The sequence below is a fragment of the Bos grunniens genome, chromosome 1, assembly GCF_055505025.1.
Source record: "Bos grunniens cultivar Pamir isolate PY7600 chromosome 1, Bosgru_T2T1.0, whole genome shotgun sequence".
In the NCBI taxonomy this organism is placed as follows: domain Eukaryota; kingdom Metazoa; phylum Chordata; class Mammalia; order Artiodactyla; family Bovidae; genus Bos; species Bos grunniens.
In genome coordinates, this window is record NC_141165.1 from 69,582,260 (window position 1) to 69,601,988 (window position 19,729).

The 19,729-nt window shown below is 39.7% G+C and overlaps 1 protein-coding gene across 1 annotated transcript in view; it reads left to right on the forward strand.

Moving 5' to 3' along the window:
* Positions 1–2,095: 2,095 nt before the first annotated feature.
* The window catches only part of MFN1 (mitofusin 1), a 39,079-nt gene continuing 21,445 nt past the window's right edge, over positions 2,096–19,729 (forward strand). The window contains exons 1-9 of the mRNA XM_086395205.1: positions 2,096–2,184; positions 4,949–5,064; positions 7,007–7,142; positions 8,681–8,843; positions 11,989–12,113; positions 14,360–14,468; positions 15,824–15,931; positions 18,743–18,896; positions 19,012–19,079. Coding sequence (XP_086251331.1) covers positions 4,953–5,064; positions 7,007–7,142; positions 8,681–8,843; positions 11,989–12,113; positions 14,360–14,468; positions 15,824–15,931; positions 18,743–18,896; positions 19,012–19,079 — 975 coding nt within the window. The 5' untranslated portion in view covers positions 2,096–2,184; positions 4,949–4,952. The remainder of the gene's footprint in view (positions 2,185–4,948; positions 5,065–7,006; positions 7,143–8,680; positions 8,844–11,988; positions 12,114–14,359; positions 14,469–15,823; positions 15,932–18,742; positions 18,897–19,011; positions 19,080–19,729) is intronic.

Here is a 19,729-nt window from a genome sequence, read left to right on the forward strand (position 1 = left end):
GGAGCAGCAACACTCCAGGGATGTTAGAAATGGACACTTGGACCATGTGAATCAGAATCTGCAGTTTAATAAGAATCCTCAAGTACAAAATTCCTGAGTACAAAGTTTGAGAAGCACTAGTCACGGGTTGGAAAAGGTCAGTTTTCAAACCAATCCCAAAGAAAGGCAATGCCATGGAATGCTCAAACTATTGCACAGTTGCACATATCTCACACGCTAGTAAAGTAATGCTCAAAATTCTCCAAGCCAGGCTTCAGCAATATGTGAACCATGAACTTCCAGATGTTCAAGCCGGATTTAGCAAAGGCAGAGGAACCAGAGATCTAATTGCCAACATCTGCTGGATCATCAAAAGAGCAAGAGAGTTCCAGAAAAACATCTATTTTTGCTTTATTGACTATGCCAAAGACTTTGACTGTGTGGATCACAAAAAACTGTGGAAAATTCTTCAAGAGATGGGAATACCATACCACTTGACCTGCCCCTTGAGAAATCTGTATGCAGGTCAGGAAGCAACAGTTAGAACTGGACATGGAACAACAGACTGGTTCCAAATAGAAAAAGGAATACATCAAGGCTATATATTGTCATCCTGCTTATTTAACTTATACACAGAGTACATCATGAGAAACGCTGGGCTGGAAGAAGCACAAGCTGGAATCAAGACTGCCAGGAGAAATATCAATAACCTCAGATATGCAGATGATACTACCCTTATGGCAGAAAGTGAAGAACTAAAGAGCCTCTTGATGAAAGTGAAAGAGGAGAGTGACAAAGTTGGCTTAAAGCTCAACACTCAGAAAGGTAAGATCATGGCTTCTGGTCCCATCACTTCATAGCTAATAGAGGAGGAAACAATGGGGACTTTATTTTGGGGGCTCCAAAATCACTGCAGATGGTGACTGAAGCCATGAAATTAAGAGATGCTTACTCCTTGGAAGGAAAGTTATGACCAACACAGACAGCATATTAAAAAGCAGAGACATTACTTTGTCAACAAGAGTCCCTCTAGTCAAAGCTATGGTTTTTCCAGTAGTCATGTAGGTATGTGAGAGTTGGACTGTAAAGAAAGCTGACCACAGAAGAATTGATGCTCTTGAACTGTGATGTTGGAGAAGACTTTTGAAAGTCCCTTGTACTGCAAGGAGATCCAAACAGTCCATCCTAAAGGAGATCAGTCCTGAGTGTTCATTGGAAGGACTGTTGTTGAAGCTGAAATTCCAAATCTTTGGCCACCTGATGTGAAGAGCTGACTCATTTGAAAAGACCCTGATGCTGGGAGAGATTGAGGGCATGATGAGAAGGGGAGGACAGAAGATGAGATGGTTGGATGGCATCACCGACCCAGTGGACATGAGTTTGGGTAAACTTCGGGAGCTGGTGATGGACAGGCAGGCTGGGCGTGCTGCGGTCCATGGGGTCTCAAAGAGTCGGACACGACTGAACTGAACTAAGTCAAGGATTGGCTCCGTGATAAATAATACGCTTGCAAAGGCGGGAGACAGGTTGGATCCCTGGACCTGGAAGATCCCCTGGAGTAAGAAATGGCAACCTCGTCAGGTATTCTTCCCTGGAAAATTCTGTGCACAGAGGAGTCTGGAACGCTAGAGTCCATGGGGTCGCAAAGAGTTGGACACGCGAAGAGCTGGACACGAATAAGTGAGCGCGCGCGCCCGCGCGCGCGCACACACACACACACACACACAGCTAAGGTAGTCTATAAGTCAAAAGGTTTTTCTTTATTGCTGATGGCCGAGCAAGCAGGTTCCTTGTCTGGCACCCCAACCCAACCTCATCTCGCCGCACCTCTCCTCCTTTTCGTTCTCCCTCACTACACCAACCGCTGGCAGCTAGCTACGCCGAGGCTGGGCAGGGCTTTGGAAATTTTGAAGGCAGACGGAGGCGAAGCAGAAGTTAGGGGAACTGAAAAGCATTCTTGTAGCAGCATTCTCTGCTAACAAAAACTCTTTGCCCTCTGCCCTTAAGAAATATGACGTTCGGCGAATACGCACTTCCGGTCATGGAGCTAAACAAAATCCGGGAGGGCAAGAGACCGGAAGTAACCGCCCTCGTGCCTCTCCTCCCGCCCCCTCTTAGTTTCCCAGCGTCTTTTGGGAGAATGAGGTTGCTTGAGGGCTGTGGCTGAGGTGCGGTTACTGGGTGACAAGTCGGAGCCCGGACTGGGTGAGTGCCCGCTGTCTCGGCCGCGGATCGGTTCACTTTGTTCGGGTGACCTTCGTCCTGCCGGGGATAGGGGACGGGGAGTCGTGCGCGGGGCGCTCTTTGAAGAGGCGCCGCCGCGGGTCTGCGGCAAAGGAGCGAGCTGGGGGCGTTGCGAGTGGGGCCGGCTCCCGGGTCGGGCCCGCAGAGCCCGCGAGGTCAGAGCCCAGGGAGTCGGGCGGCCGGGCCCCGGCAAAGGCTCGCGGGACGGGGGTGGGGTCTGGCCCCGAGCCCCGCAGGCGGGGCTCCCGCGCCTGGTGTGGAGGACGGGAAAGGCCTTTCTCCAAGGCAGGCGTTCACAACCGGCTGAACCGGGTGGTTATTCTCACCGTGCTTTCTCACGCAGCCCTTCGGTCAGTCATTTTCTGACCCCTTGGAAGTCTCAGCCTTCTTTATGGCTGCTCTGCTCCATTTTACACACATGCACACAAGGATTAGACAGGTGTGTGATAGGTTTTGTTGGGTGCTTTTTATGAGAAGCTACCACAAAAAATTATTTTTCTTAAATTCCTTGAAGTTCTTGTTACTTTGGCTGGAAACGTTGATGCTCTCTATAAGGCTTGTCTCCTTATATGCTGCGATGAGAACTCCTACTTTCTAAACGTTAGTATTGCTCTTTTTAAAGCTTGCCTCATTTGTTGCGACGAAAACTAATTTCTCAACGTTAGTATTGCGTCAAACGTTAATATGATGTTGAAGTTCTATTTACTCACTCTACCTATCTACCACCTAGAGGTCCAGATTGAGAGACAGTAACTTATTGTTGGTGAACTTGGCTTCATCTCACTCATCCTGCTCCCTGATGTAGTTAAGAGTTACATGCACTCTTACTATCATGAAAACAAATAACCCATTCAAAAAAATGGGCAGAAGACCTGAATAGACATTTCTCCAAAGAGGACATACAGATGACCAACAGGCACATGAAAAGATGTTCAGCTTCAGTAGTTATTAGAGAAACGCAAATCAAAACTACAGTGAGATACCACCTCACAGCAGTTAGAATGGCTGTCATCAAAAAATCCAAAAACAACAAATGCTGGAGAGGGTGTGGAGAGAAAAGAACCCTTCTGTATTGCTTCAGTCAGTCAGTCAGTCAGTTCAGTCACTTAGTCGTGTCCGACTCTTTGCGACCCCATGAATTGCAGCATACCAGGCCTCCCTGTCCATCACCAACTCCCGGAGTTCACTCAAACTCAAGTCCACCGAGTCGGTGATGCCATCCAGCCATCTCATCCTCTGTTGTCCCCTTCTCCTCCTGCCCCCAATCCCTCCCAGCATCAGAGTCTTTTCCAATGAGTCAACTCTTCGCATGCGGTGGCCAAAGTACTGGAGTTTCAGCTATATTGCTTATGGGAATGTAATAGTCACTATGCAGAACAGTACGGAGGTTCCTTAAAAAACTAAAAATAGAGCTACCATATGATCCAGCAATCCTACTCCTGGGCATAGATCTGCAAAAGAACATCCAAAAGGATACATGCACCCCAGTGTCCATTGCAACACTATTTACAGTAGCCAAGACATGGAGGAAACTTAAATGTCTGTCTACAGAGGACTGGATAAAAAAGATGCAGTACATATATTACAATGGAATATTACTCATCCATTAAAAAGAATGAAATAATACCATTTGCAGCAGCATGGATGGACCTAGAGAGTGTCATACTGAATGAAATGAGTCAGAGAAGGAGAAATATCCTATGACATCCCTTGTATGTGGAATCTGAAAAGAAATGATACAAATAAACTTACAAAACAGAAAAAGACTCATAGACTTAGAAAAGGAACTTATGGTGCTAGGGGAAGGGATAGTTAGGGACTTTGAGAAGGTCTTGTACACACTGCTATATATAAAATGGATAATCAATAAGGACTTTCTATATAGCACATGGAACCTTCATGTTATATGCTAGCCTAGATGGGAGGAGGGTTTGGGGAAGAATGGTACATGTATATGTATGGCTTCCCGGGTGGTGCTAGTGGTAAAGAACCCACTTGCCAATGCAGGAGACACCGGTTCAATTCCTGGGTCGGAAAGATCCCCTGGAGGAGGGCATGGCAGTCCACTTCAGTATTCTTGCCTAGAGAATCCCATGGACAGAGTAGTTTGGCAGGCTATAGACCATGGCGTTGCAAAGAGTTGGACACAACTGAAGTGACTTAGCACACCTATGTACAGCTGAGTACCTTCAAGGTTCACCTGAAACTACCACAGCGTTGTTAATTGACTATACCCCAGTACAAAATACAAAGTTTAAAGTTTGGGGGGAAAAAATAGAGTCACATGCACTCAGAATTTGGCTAGTTTTCATCATCAGCAAAGGGAACTAAAGTAGAAATTGCAGTCAAATTTTGGGCAATAGACTTCACATATTTTAGTGGAATATTGCCCAAAAGTAGTCTTTAATTGTCTGAGTAAATCACTTCTCTCCCAAAAACAGCTACGTAAGAATATTTAGGGGGACTTCCCTGGTGGTACAATGGCTAAGACTCCACACTCCCAGTGCAGGGGGCCCGAGTTTGATCCCTGGTCAGGGAACTAGATCCCACATGCCACCATTAAGAGCTTGAATGCTGCAGCTGAAGAGCCCACAAACTATAACTGAGACCCAGCAGAGCCAAATAAATATTTTGGAAGTTTGTTTCATTGGGGAGTCAGTGTTGCTGAAAAGTGTCATTAACTCACGTGTCTTTAATTTGTACTTTTCTAACTTTTTATTTTCAGCATAATGGCAGAAACTGCTTCTCCACTGAAGCACTTCGTGCTGGCTAAGAAGACAATTACAGCAATCTTCGACCAGTTACTGGAGTTTGTTACTGAAGGATCACATTTTGTTGAAGGTTAATTTCTCTAAGTTTTTAAAATAATTACTTTAGAAATATATAAAGATCCTTTATTCTTTCAACCTTGGATACAGAACACATACAGAGCATTGTACTATATGAGATACCATAACAAAACCCATTTCTGCTGACCAAAGGAGGAAGATTGAATTATATTAATAGCAACTAAGAAAGAAGTGTATGTGTGAGGTCCTGTTCTAAGCACTTAATAATAGCTCATTTAATACTCAAATCAACACTGAGGCACATTGTAATCACACTCATTTTAAAGATAAAGGACCTAAGGCACAGAAAAGGTAAGCAGCTTACCAAAGATCACACAACTTGTAAATGCCTGGACTAAAAAGTCAAGTGGCCCACATTTAGCCATTATACTTATCTCCCTGTCAACTCAAAAGTTAAGTCAACATCTCAAATCTATTTTAGTGAAAAATGAGACAGAAAAGCCGTGACAAACCTAGACATTGTATTAAAAGCAGAGACATCACTTCGCCAACAAAGGTCCGTATAGTCAAAGCTATGGTTTTCCAGTAGTCAAGTACGAATGTGAAAGTTGGACCATAAAGCCTGAGCACCAAAGAATTGATGCTTTTGAACTGTGATGCTGGAAAAGACTCTTGAGAGTCCCTTGGAGAGCAAGGAGATCAAACCAGTCAGCCCTAAAGGAAATCAACCCTGAATAGTCATTGGAAGGACTGATGCTGAAGCTGAAACTCTTAATACTTTGGCCACCTGATGCAAAGAGCCAGCTCAGTGGAGTTGGCTAAAGCTTCAATACTTTGGCCACCTGATGCTGGGAAAGATTGAAGGCAAAAGGAGAAGAGGGTGGCAGAGGATGAGATGGTTAGATAGCATCACCGACTCAATGGACATGAATTTGAGCAAACTGGGAGATAGTGAAGGACAGGGAATCCTGGCATGCTGTGGTCCATGGCGTCACAAAGAGTCAGACAGAGCTTAGTGACTGAACAACAACCATTACCTATTCAAACCTCACTCTTAACATGTGAATCCCTCTTCTCAGTTCAAGATTTGAAGCTCCTGTCAGAATGAAATTATAATTGGTGGATATTAGGTTCTAGTTCGGAGAAGGCAATGGCACCCCACTCCAGTACTCTTGCCTGGAAAATCCCATGGACGGAGGAGCCTGGTAGGCTGCAGTCCATGGGGTCGCCAAGAGTCGGACTCGACTGAGCGACTGTACTTTCACTTTTCACTTTAATGCATTGGAGAAGGAAATGGCAACCCACTCCAGTGTTCTTGCCTGGAGAATCCCAGGGACGGTGGAACCTGTTGGGCTGCTGTCTATGGGGTCGAACAGAGTCGGACACGACTGAAGCGACTTAGCAGCAGTAGCAGCAGCAGGTTCTAGTTACTCTATTCAGAAATGCGTTTTGGTCTTAGGTGGGTACTTTGTATTGATGAATAATAAATACCCTTTTGGGTCTTCCCTGGTAGTCCAGTGGCTAAGACTGTCCCAATGCAGGGGACCTGGGTTCAAATCCTGGTCAGGGAATTATATCCTACATGCTGCAACTAAGACATGGCACAACCAAATAAACATTTAAAAAATAAATACTCTTTTGACTGGACCCCTGTAATTTTTAATAATTTTGTAATTCTGAGCAGTATTCTTAATGACCCGTTACAACAAGGCATTCACCTTTTACCAAATATTCAAATACCATGCTATTTTTATTTTCAAATGTCATGTTAATATAGAACAAAACCAAAATGTATGTACATCTTAAGTATTCTGTTTTATAATTATTGGAGTGGGTTGCCATTTCCTTCTCCAGGGATCTTTCCAACCCAGGAATCAAACCCAGGTCTCCTACATTGAAGGCAGATTCTTTACTGACTGAGCTACAAGGGAAGCCCTATAATTACCTTAATATTCATCTATATTATTTTGTCTAATACCATTTTAATTTTACAGCAACATATAAGAATCCAGAGCTTGACCGAGTAGCTACGGAGGATGATCTGATAGAAATACAGAGGTATAAAAACAAGCTTTCCGTCATTGGTGAGGTGCTGTCTCGGAGACACATGAAAGTGGCCTTTTTTGGCAGGTAACTCTTTACTGTTCTTCTCAAGGAGAGTTTTCAGCTTGATCGTATCTGCAGCTTTGTTTCTGATGTTTCAGCAAGGGTATTCCTTCTTTTTACAGGAGTTTCTGCTCATATTAAATGTTAAAGCTATTAGCATGTAAAATAATTTGTTCATTTTAGTTCCTGGTATAAAAAAAGCTTTATGTTATAAAAGAAGTCATTTCTTTTTTAAGGGTGCTCATCTTTAAGAATTGGCTTCTTAGCCAATTATAAGAATAGAAAAACAGATAAGTATCATTTGTGACTTACTCTTTTAAGTTTCTATTGATTATCAGGTTGTGTCTTCCAAAAAGATTTTCAGCTCCATGATTCCCAGAGGAAGAATAAGACATGCCATTCCTTAAAGAAATTCTGGAGTGAAAAGAGTGATTTCTGCCACAGCTCATACATTAATTTAGGGACCATTTGTTAACTGTCTATGTACCAATCACTCTGTTGGGCACTAGAGATGCAAAGACAAATGACAAGGCCCATACTGGGTTGTTCAGATATCATGTGTTGTGTATCAGTAGAGGCATTTATTTACTCATTAAGCTAACCTCGTAGAGGGCTTTAGCGCTTGGTGGTAGCCTATGCATAGAATTCTCTGTGTCTTGTTCAGTGTCTGACTCCTTTGCATTCTTTAAGTCTCATTCTAAATGTTACTATAGAAACCTTTCCAGACCAAGCTATCTAAGGTATTCCTTTTCAGTTATTCTCTACTAAACCACCTTGTTTATGTCCTTGAAAACTTTTCTTCAAGCTCTGTTTCTGTTTGTCTTTTGTTTTATATTATTTGGTTTACCCGCTTGACCTTATGCAGAGTCTAGTATGAAGTAAGGAGAAGGCAGTGGCACCCCACTCCAGTACTCTTGCCTGGAAAATCCCATGGACGGAGGAGCCTGGTAGGCTGCAGTCCACGGGGTCTCTAAGAGTCGGACTCGACTGAGTGACTTCACTTTCACTTTTCACTTTCATACATTGGAGAAGGAAATGGCAACCCACTCCAGTGTTCTTGCCTGAAGAATCCCAGGGATGGGGGAGCCTGGTGGGCTGCCGTCTCTGGGGTCGCACAGAGTTGGACACGACTGAAGTGACTTAGCAGCAGCAGGAGTCAGAGTAAGAGGGAAGAGGCTTGTTGGGGAAGTGATGACTCAGTTGTCCTACATGAGAAGAAGAAATAGGAATGGGTTTTGCATGTGAAGAAGGTCCAGCCCAGATTTAAGAAGACAGGACCTTAGACGACACCTTGTGATGGGAATCAAAAAGCAAGAAAAATAAAAAGGGTCAGGGAGGATCTCTTTATGGGAAGGGTAGGATTTGTTTTCCTCCATTTTATTTTTCTGAAATGTACCTTGCTAATAGTTATGTAAATGAAGTTGTCAACTTTTTCATAAAAAATGGAATCTGGTGAAATTTTTGTACAAAATTGCATTCTAAAAAAGTTGGCCTTTGACCCAGTGAAAGAACGAAATTTTTATCATTATGTTTTGTCTTGATTTTGTGTATTCATTCTTCAGGACAAGCAGTGGGAAGAGCTCTGTTATCAATGCCATGTTGTGGGATAAAGTCCTCCCTAGTGGGATTGGCCATACAACCAATTGCTTCCTGAGTGTTGAAGGAACCGATGGAGATAAAGCCTATCTCATGACAGAAGGGTCAGATGAAAAAAGGAGTGTGAAGGTATACCGTTTGACCTTTAATAGCATAATGCACCTGAAATAATGTCCTTAACTTGTTCTTTTGGAAAGCTCTTTACAAGATGTCTGCATTGCTAGAGATGGAAGAACCATTAGTATTTCTCTTCATAGCTTTTAAAACCATCAGTAATATTTTGGATTTTCTAAAATACTTTTGCTTTAGAGTTAAATTCTTGGAGGAATAAAACCTGTCCTTAGCTTAAAATGAAGATAAATTAGAATTAAAAGTTTATAAAAATTTTAAAGTACTGTTCCCAGTGAAAAGAAAATTACTGAAGTGTGTCATCGCTGTTTAATCACAAATCTTGTCTTTCTAAACAAAACTTTGTTTAAAAAATTCGGCTCTGGAATCTGTTTTTGACCCGCATCTGTGCCTTTAGAAACTGTTTTTGCCTTCAGAATATTTGGTAAGCTAATTCATGTCTAAATGCTATTTAGACAGATAAAGGCCAGTGGTAGTTCCCTGCTGCTGCGGCTGCTAAGTCGCTTCAGTCGTGTCCGACTCTGTGCAACTCCATAGACAGCAGCCCACCAGGCTCCGCCGTCCCTGGGATTCTCCAGGCAAGAACACTGGAGTGGGTTGCCATTTCCTTCTCCAGTGCATGAAAGTTAAAAGTGAAAGCGAAGTCGCTCAGTTGTGTCCGACCCTCAACGACCCCATGGACTGCAGCCTACCAGGCTCCTCCGTCCCTGGGATTTTCCAGGCAAGAGTACTGGAGTGCGGTGCCATCGCCTTCCCCGGTAGTTCCCTACCTTGTATAAATTTCTTGAGGAATTCAGTGGCACTAGGTTTTCTCAGCCAAACAAAAAGGAAAAACAATTACGATGCAAGGTGTTTGCTTTGGTATGAAAGCAAGTGGAAAAGGCACTGCTTCTCATTATATTCACTTCAGTCATAAGAGCTTTCCCACAAATACAGAAGTTCAGTATGTGAAGATCCATGCCATTTTAGTTTTGACTAAACTGTAGGTGAATTCATAGGTCTGGTCATCCTCCTGTGAATTTGCTGTTTGATCACAGCAGGTAACTCAATCGGTCTAATACCCTTCAGTATTTATTTATGAACAATAAATGAGATGATATTTATAAAAATATTAAAAACTTTTAAGCCATACAGAGTAGTCACAAGATTGTAATTCTATCAGAAAGTTTATAAAAGCAAGCAAAAAACCACTACCTATCATTGTCACTGTGGAAATTCACTTCAACCCTGATTAGGACTACTGTGGCCATTTGATAATAGATGTTTCCCTTTTAAAGTTTCATTTAAATTGCAAAAGAATCATAGAGGTATGTGTGCTGATGCCCTTTCCTTGATTATTAATTTTGTCTTAAGCCCTTTGAACTTAATTGTATGTTTAACACGTATATGAAAGATAATAAACAAATGTATATCAGAAGTCATCTTGAGGAGTAGAAATATTTTAGAGAGCTTAAACGGAAAGAGAGGCTATCAGTCAGTTCAGTTCAATTGCTCAGTCGTCTCCGACTCTTTGTGACCCCCTGGACTGCAGCACACCAGGCTTCCCTGTCCATCTCCAACTCCAGAGTTTACTCAGACTCATGTCCATTGAGTCGGTGATGCCATTCAACCATCTCATTCTCTGTTGTCCCCTTCTCCTCCTGCCTTCAATCTTTCCCAGCATCAGGGTCTTTCATATGAGTCTGTTCTTCCCATCAGGTGGCCAAAGTATTGGAGTTTCAGCTTCAGCATCAGTCCTTCCAAAGAATATTCAGGACTAATTTCCTTTAGGATGGACTGCTTGGATCTCCTTGCAGTACAAGGGACTCTCAAAAGTCTTCTCCAGCACCACAGTTCAAAAGCATCAATTCTTCTGCGCTCAGCTTTCTTTACAGTCCAACTCTTGACATCCATACATGACCACTGGAAAAACCATAGCTTTGACCACAGACCTTTGTTGGCAAAGTAATGTCTCTGCTTTTTAATATGCTGTCTAGGTTGGTGATAGCTTTTCTTCCAGGGAGCAAATGTCTTTTAATTTCGTGGCTGCAATCACCATCTGCAGTGATTTTGGAGCCCCCCAAAATAACTTCCCTGGTGGACTTCCCTGGTGTCTCAGACGGTAAAGCATGTGCCTACAGTGCCAGAGACCCAGGTCAATCCCTTGGTCAGGAAGATCTCCCAGGGAAGGAAATGGCAACCCACTCCAGTATTCTTGCCTGGAAAATCCCATGGACGGAGGAGCCTGGTAGGGCTATAGTCCATGGGGTCGCAAAGAATCGGACATGACTGAGTGACTTCACTTTCCTTTCCTTTTCCATAAATAAAGTCTGTCATTGTTTCCACTGTTTCCTCATCTATTTGCTATGAAGTGATGGGACCAGATGCCTGATCTTAGTTTTCTGAATGTTGAGTTTTAAGCCAACGTTTTCACTCTCCTCTTTCACTTTCATCACAAGGCTCTTTAGTTGTTCTTCACTTTCTGCCGTAAGGGTGGTGTCATCTGCATATCTGAGGTTACTGATATTTCTCCTGGCAATCTTGATTCCAGTTTGTGCCTCATCCAGCCCAGCGAATGGGCATAGTCATTAACTTTAAAGCATGCTTGTGTGAATACTGCCTAGTGACATTCCTTTACCCGCCCCTGCATTAGTAAGCAATAAATTCACTTTAGAAGAGTCAGGAAATACAATTAGAAAATAAGAAAAGAAACTTCACAACTCACACACTTCCAAAATCAGTGGAAATACTTTGGTATAGAGTTAAATTGGTGTTTCTCTGTATTTTTTTTAAAAAATGGTATATGCTATTTTGTGATTTGCTGTTTTTCCCTTAATATATTGTAGATTTTTTTCCATACATATAGTGTAATCAAGTTCAGTGTTGCATAGGATGCCATTTGTTGGGGCATTTAGAATGTTTCCAGCCCACATTGTTTGGCACGATGGTATGAGTCAACTGTTTTCATGGCTGTTATTTTTTTCGTACTTGGTAATTTTAAACCTCAGGTTTTTCAAGATTTCCCCAGATGGTTTTATTTCAAATTATATAAAGTACTGCTTTTTCTACATGTTTTGCAAAAATAAGCTTAGCAAGTCCTAATATTTAACATTTTTCTTGAATTTTGTTACAAGTAGTCTTGTTTTTTCTTCCCTTCCCTCTGTAGACAGTTAATCAGCTGGCCCACGCCCTTCATATGGACAAAGACTTGAAAGCTGGGTGTCTTGTGCATGTGTTTTGGCCAAAGGCAAAATGTGCCCTCTTGAGAGATGACCTGGTTTTAGTAGACAGGTAAAATTACATATGAAATGTTTTCTTGTAAAAGTTTTATTTAATAGAAATGCTGCTTGTGTGTAGAATGCAGTACATAAAAATTTTAAATGTTCAATTGCTGCTTTTTTCTGCTTTGCTAGATTTTAACAGAATATTTAAGGTATTATTTTTTGTTTTGTTTCTTAATGGTTACATGAAAGTGCTGATTTATCAGTCTGATTCTAGTACAGGAAATTTCAAGAACCGACCACTTTTTTCGCTAGATTGACTTTGTGGTTTGGATAGTGGGCTGGGTCTTAGAGACTGTCTGATTCTAGATATGTTGATTGTTGTGGTTTAGTCGCTGAGTCGTGTCTGACTCTTGACTCCATGGACTGTAGCCTACCAGGCTCCTCTGTCCATGGGATATCCCAGGCAAAAATGCTGTAGTGAGTTGCCATTTCCTTCTTTGGGGGATTTTCTTGACCCAGGGATCAAACCTACATCCATGGGAGCCCAGATAGCTTTGATAGATAACTCTAACCAGTTACTGTTTTTAATCAGTAGTCATTCTTGAGACCTAGTTTCCCAAAATAACTGCTGGACAGTTCATACAGCTTTTCTTTGTTCAAGAATTAATCAAATGCTTTTGTGATTTATTCCTAACTCTTCTGACTAACCTGCATTTAATATGTTCTTTAAAAATCATCCTATTACATTGGTGCTTAATAAAATGGTAATGCATGTCCCTTTAGCAGAGTCCTTAACGAAAAAAAAGTAGTTAAATGATTTTTTTAAAATTGTGGTATGCTCTTTTAAGTTAAAATTTCAGTGTTTTATGGAAATTTTTGTTTTTTATTTGATGAGGGCCTTCCCTTGAGAGAAAAGGTACTTGGGAAATAAAAACATTGGGTTTATTTTTTTATGTTTTGAATTTTTAAAATAATTAATTTTTGGCCATACCATGTGGCATATGGCATCTTAGTGCCTCAACCAGGGATTGAACTTGCACCCCCTAACCATTGAACTGCCAGAGAAATCGCCTAAAAACATTTAGTTTAAATATAATAGTTTTAATTTTTCTTTTACTTCATGGCCAGACTGCATCCATGACCCCAATCTGTTTATCTTGCCAGCTGGTCACAGGATACATCAAGCCAATGTATATACAGTTGGACTATACTTTTTACAGTATGAATTGTGTATTAGCCTCATTTTTTTTCCCTAGTGCTTATTTTCAGCCTCCCAAAGCATAAAGTTTTTTTTTTTATTAGAATATAATTGCTTTATAATGCTGTGTTAGTTTCTGCTGTACAGTGAAGTAGATCAACTATGTGTAAGCATATGTCCCCTCCCTCGGGCCTCCCAGACCTCCCTCCACCCCACCATGCCCTCCCACCCATCTGGGTCATCACAGACCACCAAACAGGACTTGCTGTGCTTCATAGTGGGTTCCCACTAGCTATCTGTTTTAACACGTGGTAGTGTGTGTGTGTGTATATATATGTGTACACACACATATATATATATCAGTCTTAATCTCCCTGAGAAAACCATAATTTAAAAGGACACATATACCCCAGTGTTCATTGCAGCACCACTTAAGGTAGTCAGGACAAGGACACAACCTAAATATCTAGTGACAGGTTAATGGATAAACAAGAAGTGGTATATATATATATATATATAGTGAAGTATTACTCGGCCATAAAAAGGAAATAGGGTCATTTGTGGAGATGCGGATGGACCTAGAGAGTCTGACACACAGAGTAGAGTAAGTCAGAAAGAGAACAACAAATATCGTATATTAAAGCATAAAGGTTTTAAATATTTATCATGTTACTTGTCAAAAATCATGAGGTTTTCTCTCTTTAATAAGTAAACATTTTTAACATTTGTTTAGTTGTCAGTTGGATAGGTTCTGGGAGTTGTCAGCAGAAGAGAAATATATAGTGCACGATTCTCAACTTTCCACAACTGCTCTCTTATAGGTGAGAAAGTAATTTAAATCTCCTAGGCCTCAGACTGATAACTGGTAGAAATCCTATCCTTTAAACTTCAGCTAATTCTTAAAAGTTAAAAAAATTATCTATCTTGGAGGTTCAGTGGTTAAGAATCTGTGCTTCTGTGCAGGGGATGTGAGTTCAATCCCTGATTAGGGAACTGGGGATTTCATATTCTACATGCTGTGTAACATGGCAAAAAGAAAAAATATATATGTACATATATATATACATATATATATATATATATATATAATATAATTCTTATTTTATTCCCATTAGTCCGGGCACAGATGTCACTACAGAGCTGGATAGCTGGATTGATAAGTTTTGCTTAGATGCTGATGTCTTCGTTTTGGTTGCAAATTCCGAATCAACTCTAATGAACACGGTAGGATCTTATCATTGTTTTGTTTGAGTGATAGAATATGAAGTAATATCCCTTCTGATTATGAAAAGTAAGGGAAATCCAAATCATGTATTAGAAGGAAGCTGTGATATCAGGGGTGAATGAAGGGGTTTGTGTTTCTCTGGGACTAGAAGGACTGATTTTGGATTGATGGTTCTAGCTTATAGTGAGTATTTGAGTCTAAGGTATGTTGTTGACATTCACTGTAGTTATTTGCAAGTTTCTAAAGGAACAGACACCAGAATTGTTAGGCTGTTGACTTAAGTATTTTACATAAGATATAACACTCCCACCTCACCTCCCTGTCTGGCAGGCAAAGCTTTTCATATTTTGAGTTTTGTCAGCTTTCTCACAAAGGTTTACCTGTGTATGCCCTAGATTTCTGCTTACCTGTGTACACTCTAAGCTGCTGTTAAACGCAGAAGATTATTTATCCAGGATATCTAGAACCAGACATAAATAATCTTTCCAGAGTTTTGATATCTAATATCCAAAGCTGTAGTATAATTTTTAAACATTATTCCTCAAAAGCATATAAATGGCTAAACACCATTAAAACCTAGGTGTTACCAACAAGTCCTGTTTTGTCACTGTGTTATTAGTGTTTATGTGGCCCGATCTATATCCTAAACCATGTTGTTCTGACAGCACTGAGAACTGTTTACAACCTGATGGTGTTAAAAATAGGTAAATGTTTAAAGTCTGGTTTAGAGTAACTCCATTATTTAGGTGTCAGATAAACAAACTTTGATATACATCTTGACTTTGGTACCTTTGTTTATGTTATTCTTGGCTCACAATTCTTTCCCCTCTCAATTTTTCCATCCTTCAAAAAGCTGTTATCAGTACCATCAAGCCCATCTTTATCACCACTTCCTCCTTTATAGATCATTTCTTAATTTCAGTTGGATGTTTATAGCATTTATGGTGCATACCTTTTATTGTTTATTATGATACGTGTGTCTTACATTAATTTACTTAGTGTAAATCTTCAAGAATATTTGAGGTAGATTTTTAAAAATACTATCATATCTAGCAATATCTTATGTCCTGCATGTAGTAGGAACAGATAAATATTTGTTCAATTGAATTTCAATAAAGACTCATGAGAGAAGCAGGAAAACCTTAACTTTTGCTTTCTTATATTTTAATTTTGTCATCTCTGGAAGTTTAATGTTCAGAGTGCTTTGGGATCTTTTATTTCAGTGGGTGTTCTGGGTGTTCTCACTGTTGTTAAATGGTTCAAACTTTTAGATTCAAATAAGGTTTCACGTATAAATTTAGAAATAAAGTTGCTTTAAAAGTGAACATACTGTTGGGTATTGGATGTTTTTCAGGAAAAACAGTTTTTTCACAAAGTAAATGAGCGACTTTCCAAGCCTAATATTTTTATCCTGAATAATCGTTGGGATGCCTCTGCATCAGAGCCAGAATATATGGAAGATGTAAGTTACATTTTTTTCCCTTAAGTTTTGAAATATAGTAATGTACATTGGTAATTGAGAAAACAATACACATCGTAGAGTAGAACATCATAAGCAGCTATTCTCTTACTTGAGAAAAGAGTATAATTGTACAAAATCTGAAGTGGATATGTGCTAAGGACAGAGTATTAAGCTACTTTGAAATAAAGTTGTATTATGACAGTACTGTCAAATACATTTTAGATCTTGAAACATCCTTTTTAATTCTCTGTTAAGTATAACAACAGAAGAGTGTACAAATCATTGGTGTCCAGCTCAGTGAATTTTACAAATTTAATACCTTTGTAAGGGTCCAGGTCAAGAAGCAGAACATTCCAGCACCCCAGTATCCCCCATTTCTAGCCTTTACCCTCCAACCGAAGGATAACCACTTGCGTCTCTGATAGCCTAAATTAATTTTTCGGGTTGGTCAACTTTGTGTAATGGAACCACGTAGTATCTACTTCTGTGTCAGGTTTCCTTTGTTCAACATTAAATTTGTGACATATATCCATTCTGTTGTGCATAGATGAAGTACATTCTCATTGTGGTATAGTCTTTCATCCTATGAATAACAGTTGATCTCTTCATTCTGGTAGTGATGGGTATTTAGGTAAATTTCCTTCTTTTAGCTATTATGAATAATGCTGCTTGGCATATTCTTGTGCATGTCTTTTTGTTGCACACTGGTGTATATTTCTCTTGGATATATACTGGTGGTTCTCACGGTGAGGGGTTGTGTGCTACTGGCATCTAGTGGGGAGAGGCTTGCGATGCTGTTAAACAACCTGTAACACAGAATAGCTCTTGCCCCCAAACCAGGTTTATCCAACTCACAGTGTCAGTAACGCAGGAATCAGTAATCCATGGGTATAGATTGAGCAGTAGAATTCCTGGATTATAGGTAAAGAATATGCTATTTTAATAAATGCAGCCCAAGAGCTTTTTGAAGCGCTCATTTAAGTTTATATTTCCATCACCACATTGAGAGTGCCGCATGATTTCTGTCATTGCCAGTACTTGGTATTTTTTGCTTTTGTTTTTCATTTTAGTCATGCTGGTGGTTTTAGAAACTTTAGAAAGGATGAAGAATCTGGCATTTAGTGTACAAGTAATATTTAATTTGCTTGATGATATTTCTGATTTTAATAGTAGTATGTATTTATTATTTTTTTAAGAAAACTTATGGAGAATTCTTTGGCATTCTAGTGGTTAGGACTTCATGCTTCCATTGCAGGGGACATGGGTTCAATCCTTGGTTAGGGAACTAAGATCCCACAAGCCACATGGCCTGATCAAAAACAAACAAACAAAAAGACTTCAGAAAATACATTAAAAAAATAAAATTTATCCTGTCCCATCACTATTCACATGTTAGATTGTTTGCTTTCATTCTTCCCCTGACCCCCCCCCAAATTGAAATTTTGCTTAATGTGAAACCTTATATCCTGTTATTAACTCGTTTTGTAATCATACTCTTTCAAATCAAGCTCTCATTTAATCATCAGAGAATCAGAAGATAGCACCCACAGATTGTTCTTCTCCATTCCTCTTTAGTTTAATTTTATTAAGTCTTAACATGGAGATCTCTTATCATAGCCATAATGTTAAAGGCTGGTACTAAACCCTAACTTCTAATCCTTATTCCTAATTTAGATACCCAAGTGCTAATCTTAAACTTAATGTCACAGCTGTAATCCATAGCTAATGTATTCTCCCCAATTTTAATTCCCAGTGTTTTTTGGAAGAAAAATATACCGTTTATGCTCTGATTTCAAAATAAAACTAACTTCATTATAGCAAATTTATTGCAGCACTTACTTTCTAATTTTAAAGGTATTAATAGCTTCATTGTAGAAAATTTAGAAAATAAAATCCTAAGGAAGAAATTAAATTGCCACCCATTTTAGTGAGTGTTGCCTGTATGCCATGTATTAATTACATAAATGTGTATACACATCATATATCCTTAATACAGAATTAAAAACATTTCCCTGTGCTATTAAGTACTAGTATTTGTCTACAATATATTTCTTAATGGTTGTGTAGTATTTGATGGTCCATCAGAATTTTAAATTAAATGTTCAAGGAAGAATCATTAAGTTAAGAGGAAGATTTCCTATCAGCAAGTATCAGACTTCATTTATTAGAATTTTTGGATTTGTTAATTATAAGGCAAAACTAACAAAACGTTGTAAAGCAGCTATACTCCAGCTTTTTAAAAAGTAGTTGAAAAAAATAAAGGTATAAAAAAAGTATAAGGCAGCTGCTGCTGCTGCTGCTGCGTCGCTTCAATCGTGTCCGACTCTGTGCGACCCCATAGACGGCAGCCCACCAGGCTTCCCGTCCCTGGGATTCTCCAGGCAAGAACACTGGAGTGGGTTGCCATTTCCTTCTCCAATGCATGAAAGTGAAAAGTGAAAGTGAAGTCGCTCAGTCGTGTCCGACTCTAGAGACCCCATGGACTGCAGCCCACCAGGCTCCTCCGTCCATGGGATTTTCTAGGCAAAAGTACTGGAGTGGGGTGCCATTGCCTTCTACATAGTATAGTAATCAGTTCAGTTCAGTTCAGTTCAGTCGGTCAGTCGCGTCCGACTCTTTGTGACCCCATGAACCACAGCATGCCAGGCCTCCCTGTCCATCACCAACTCCTGGAGTCCACCCAAAACCATGTCCATTGTGTTGGTGATGCCATCCTTAATATCACTATAAATGGAATTTAGTATAGGCCTGTAACTCATATTTGTTTAGTTATTAGAATTCTTTTAATACCCCTTTTTTTTTTTTTGCTAGGTACGCAGACAGCACATGGAAAGATGCCTGCATTTTTTGGTGGAGGAGCTCAGAGTTGTGGATCCTTTAGAAGCACGCAATCGTATCTTTTTTGTTTCTGCAAAGGAAGTTCTTAGTGCTAGAAAGCACAAAGCACAGGGGATGCCAGAAGGTGGTATGTATTCATTATAGATTTCCTGTTGAAATATGAATATAGATTATAAAAGTAGCATGCAAATATCTTATCTTCTTATATACTAGGTTTTAAACTCTTCATCTAAATATTACAGGTGGGGCACTTGCAGAAGGATTTCAGGCAAGATTACAAGAGTTTCAGAATTTTGAACAAATCTTTGAGGTAGGAATTTTGTGAATGTATTGACTGATATAAAACTGTAGCATTGGTTGGAAAGTGAGCATAATCTTCTGTTTTCATTACCTGTCTTTGTTAATAACCTTTGGTGTTATTTAGTGTAGTTTCTGACAGAACAAGTGAAGCAAAGAAAGTTTGAAGAAAGAAGGTCCCTGCAAAATGGATGATCTGTAAGAACAGAGAATTAAAGATTGTAATTTCTTATTCTTTTTTTTTAATGTATTTGTATCTAAATGAGACATTATTTTCTAATATTGTATTGTGTGATGAATATAATACTCTATATTCAGTAGTTAGGGACAAGATTAAAAAAATGTAATTGCTGTTGGAATGGGTAATAGAGCAAAATGAAGATCTTTTTTCTTTTGATAGAACATAGTTAATGCCATTTGACAAAAGTTAATAACATTTCTCAACTGTATTGCCACCTGTTAATTCTCCATGTTTTATGCCAGATGTGCTGAACAAAACAAACGGATGCAAAAATAACTAAGATACAGGTCCTATACTTTAGGGGAATCTAAGCTACTGAGGTGCAGGAATAACTAATGTGTGTGCCAGAAGATCCTGTTACATTTTGGGATAGGTGTTTTATTCAGAGACCTTAAAACATCCTAGATTGGCTGAAAAATACT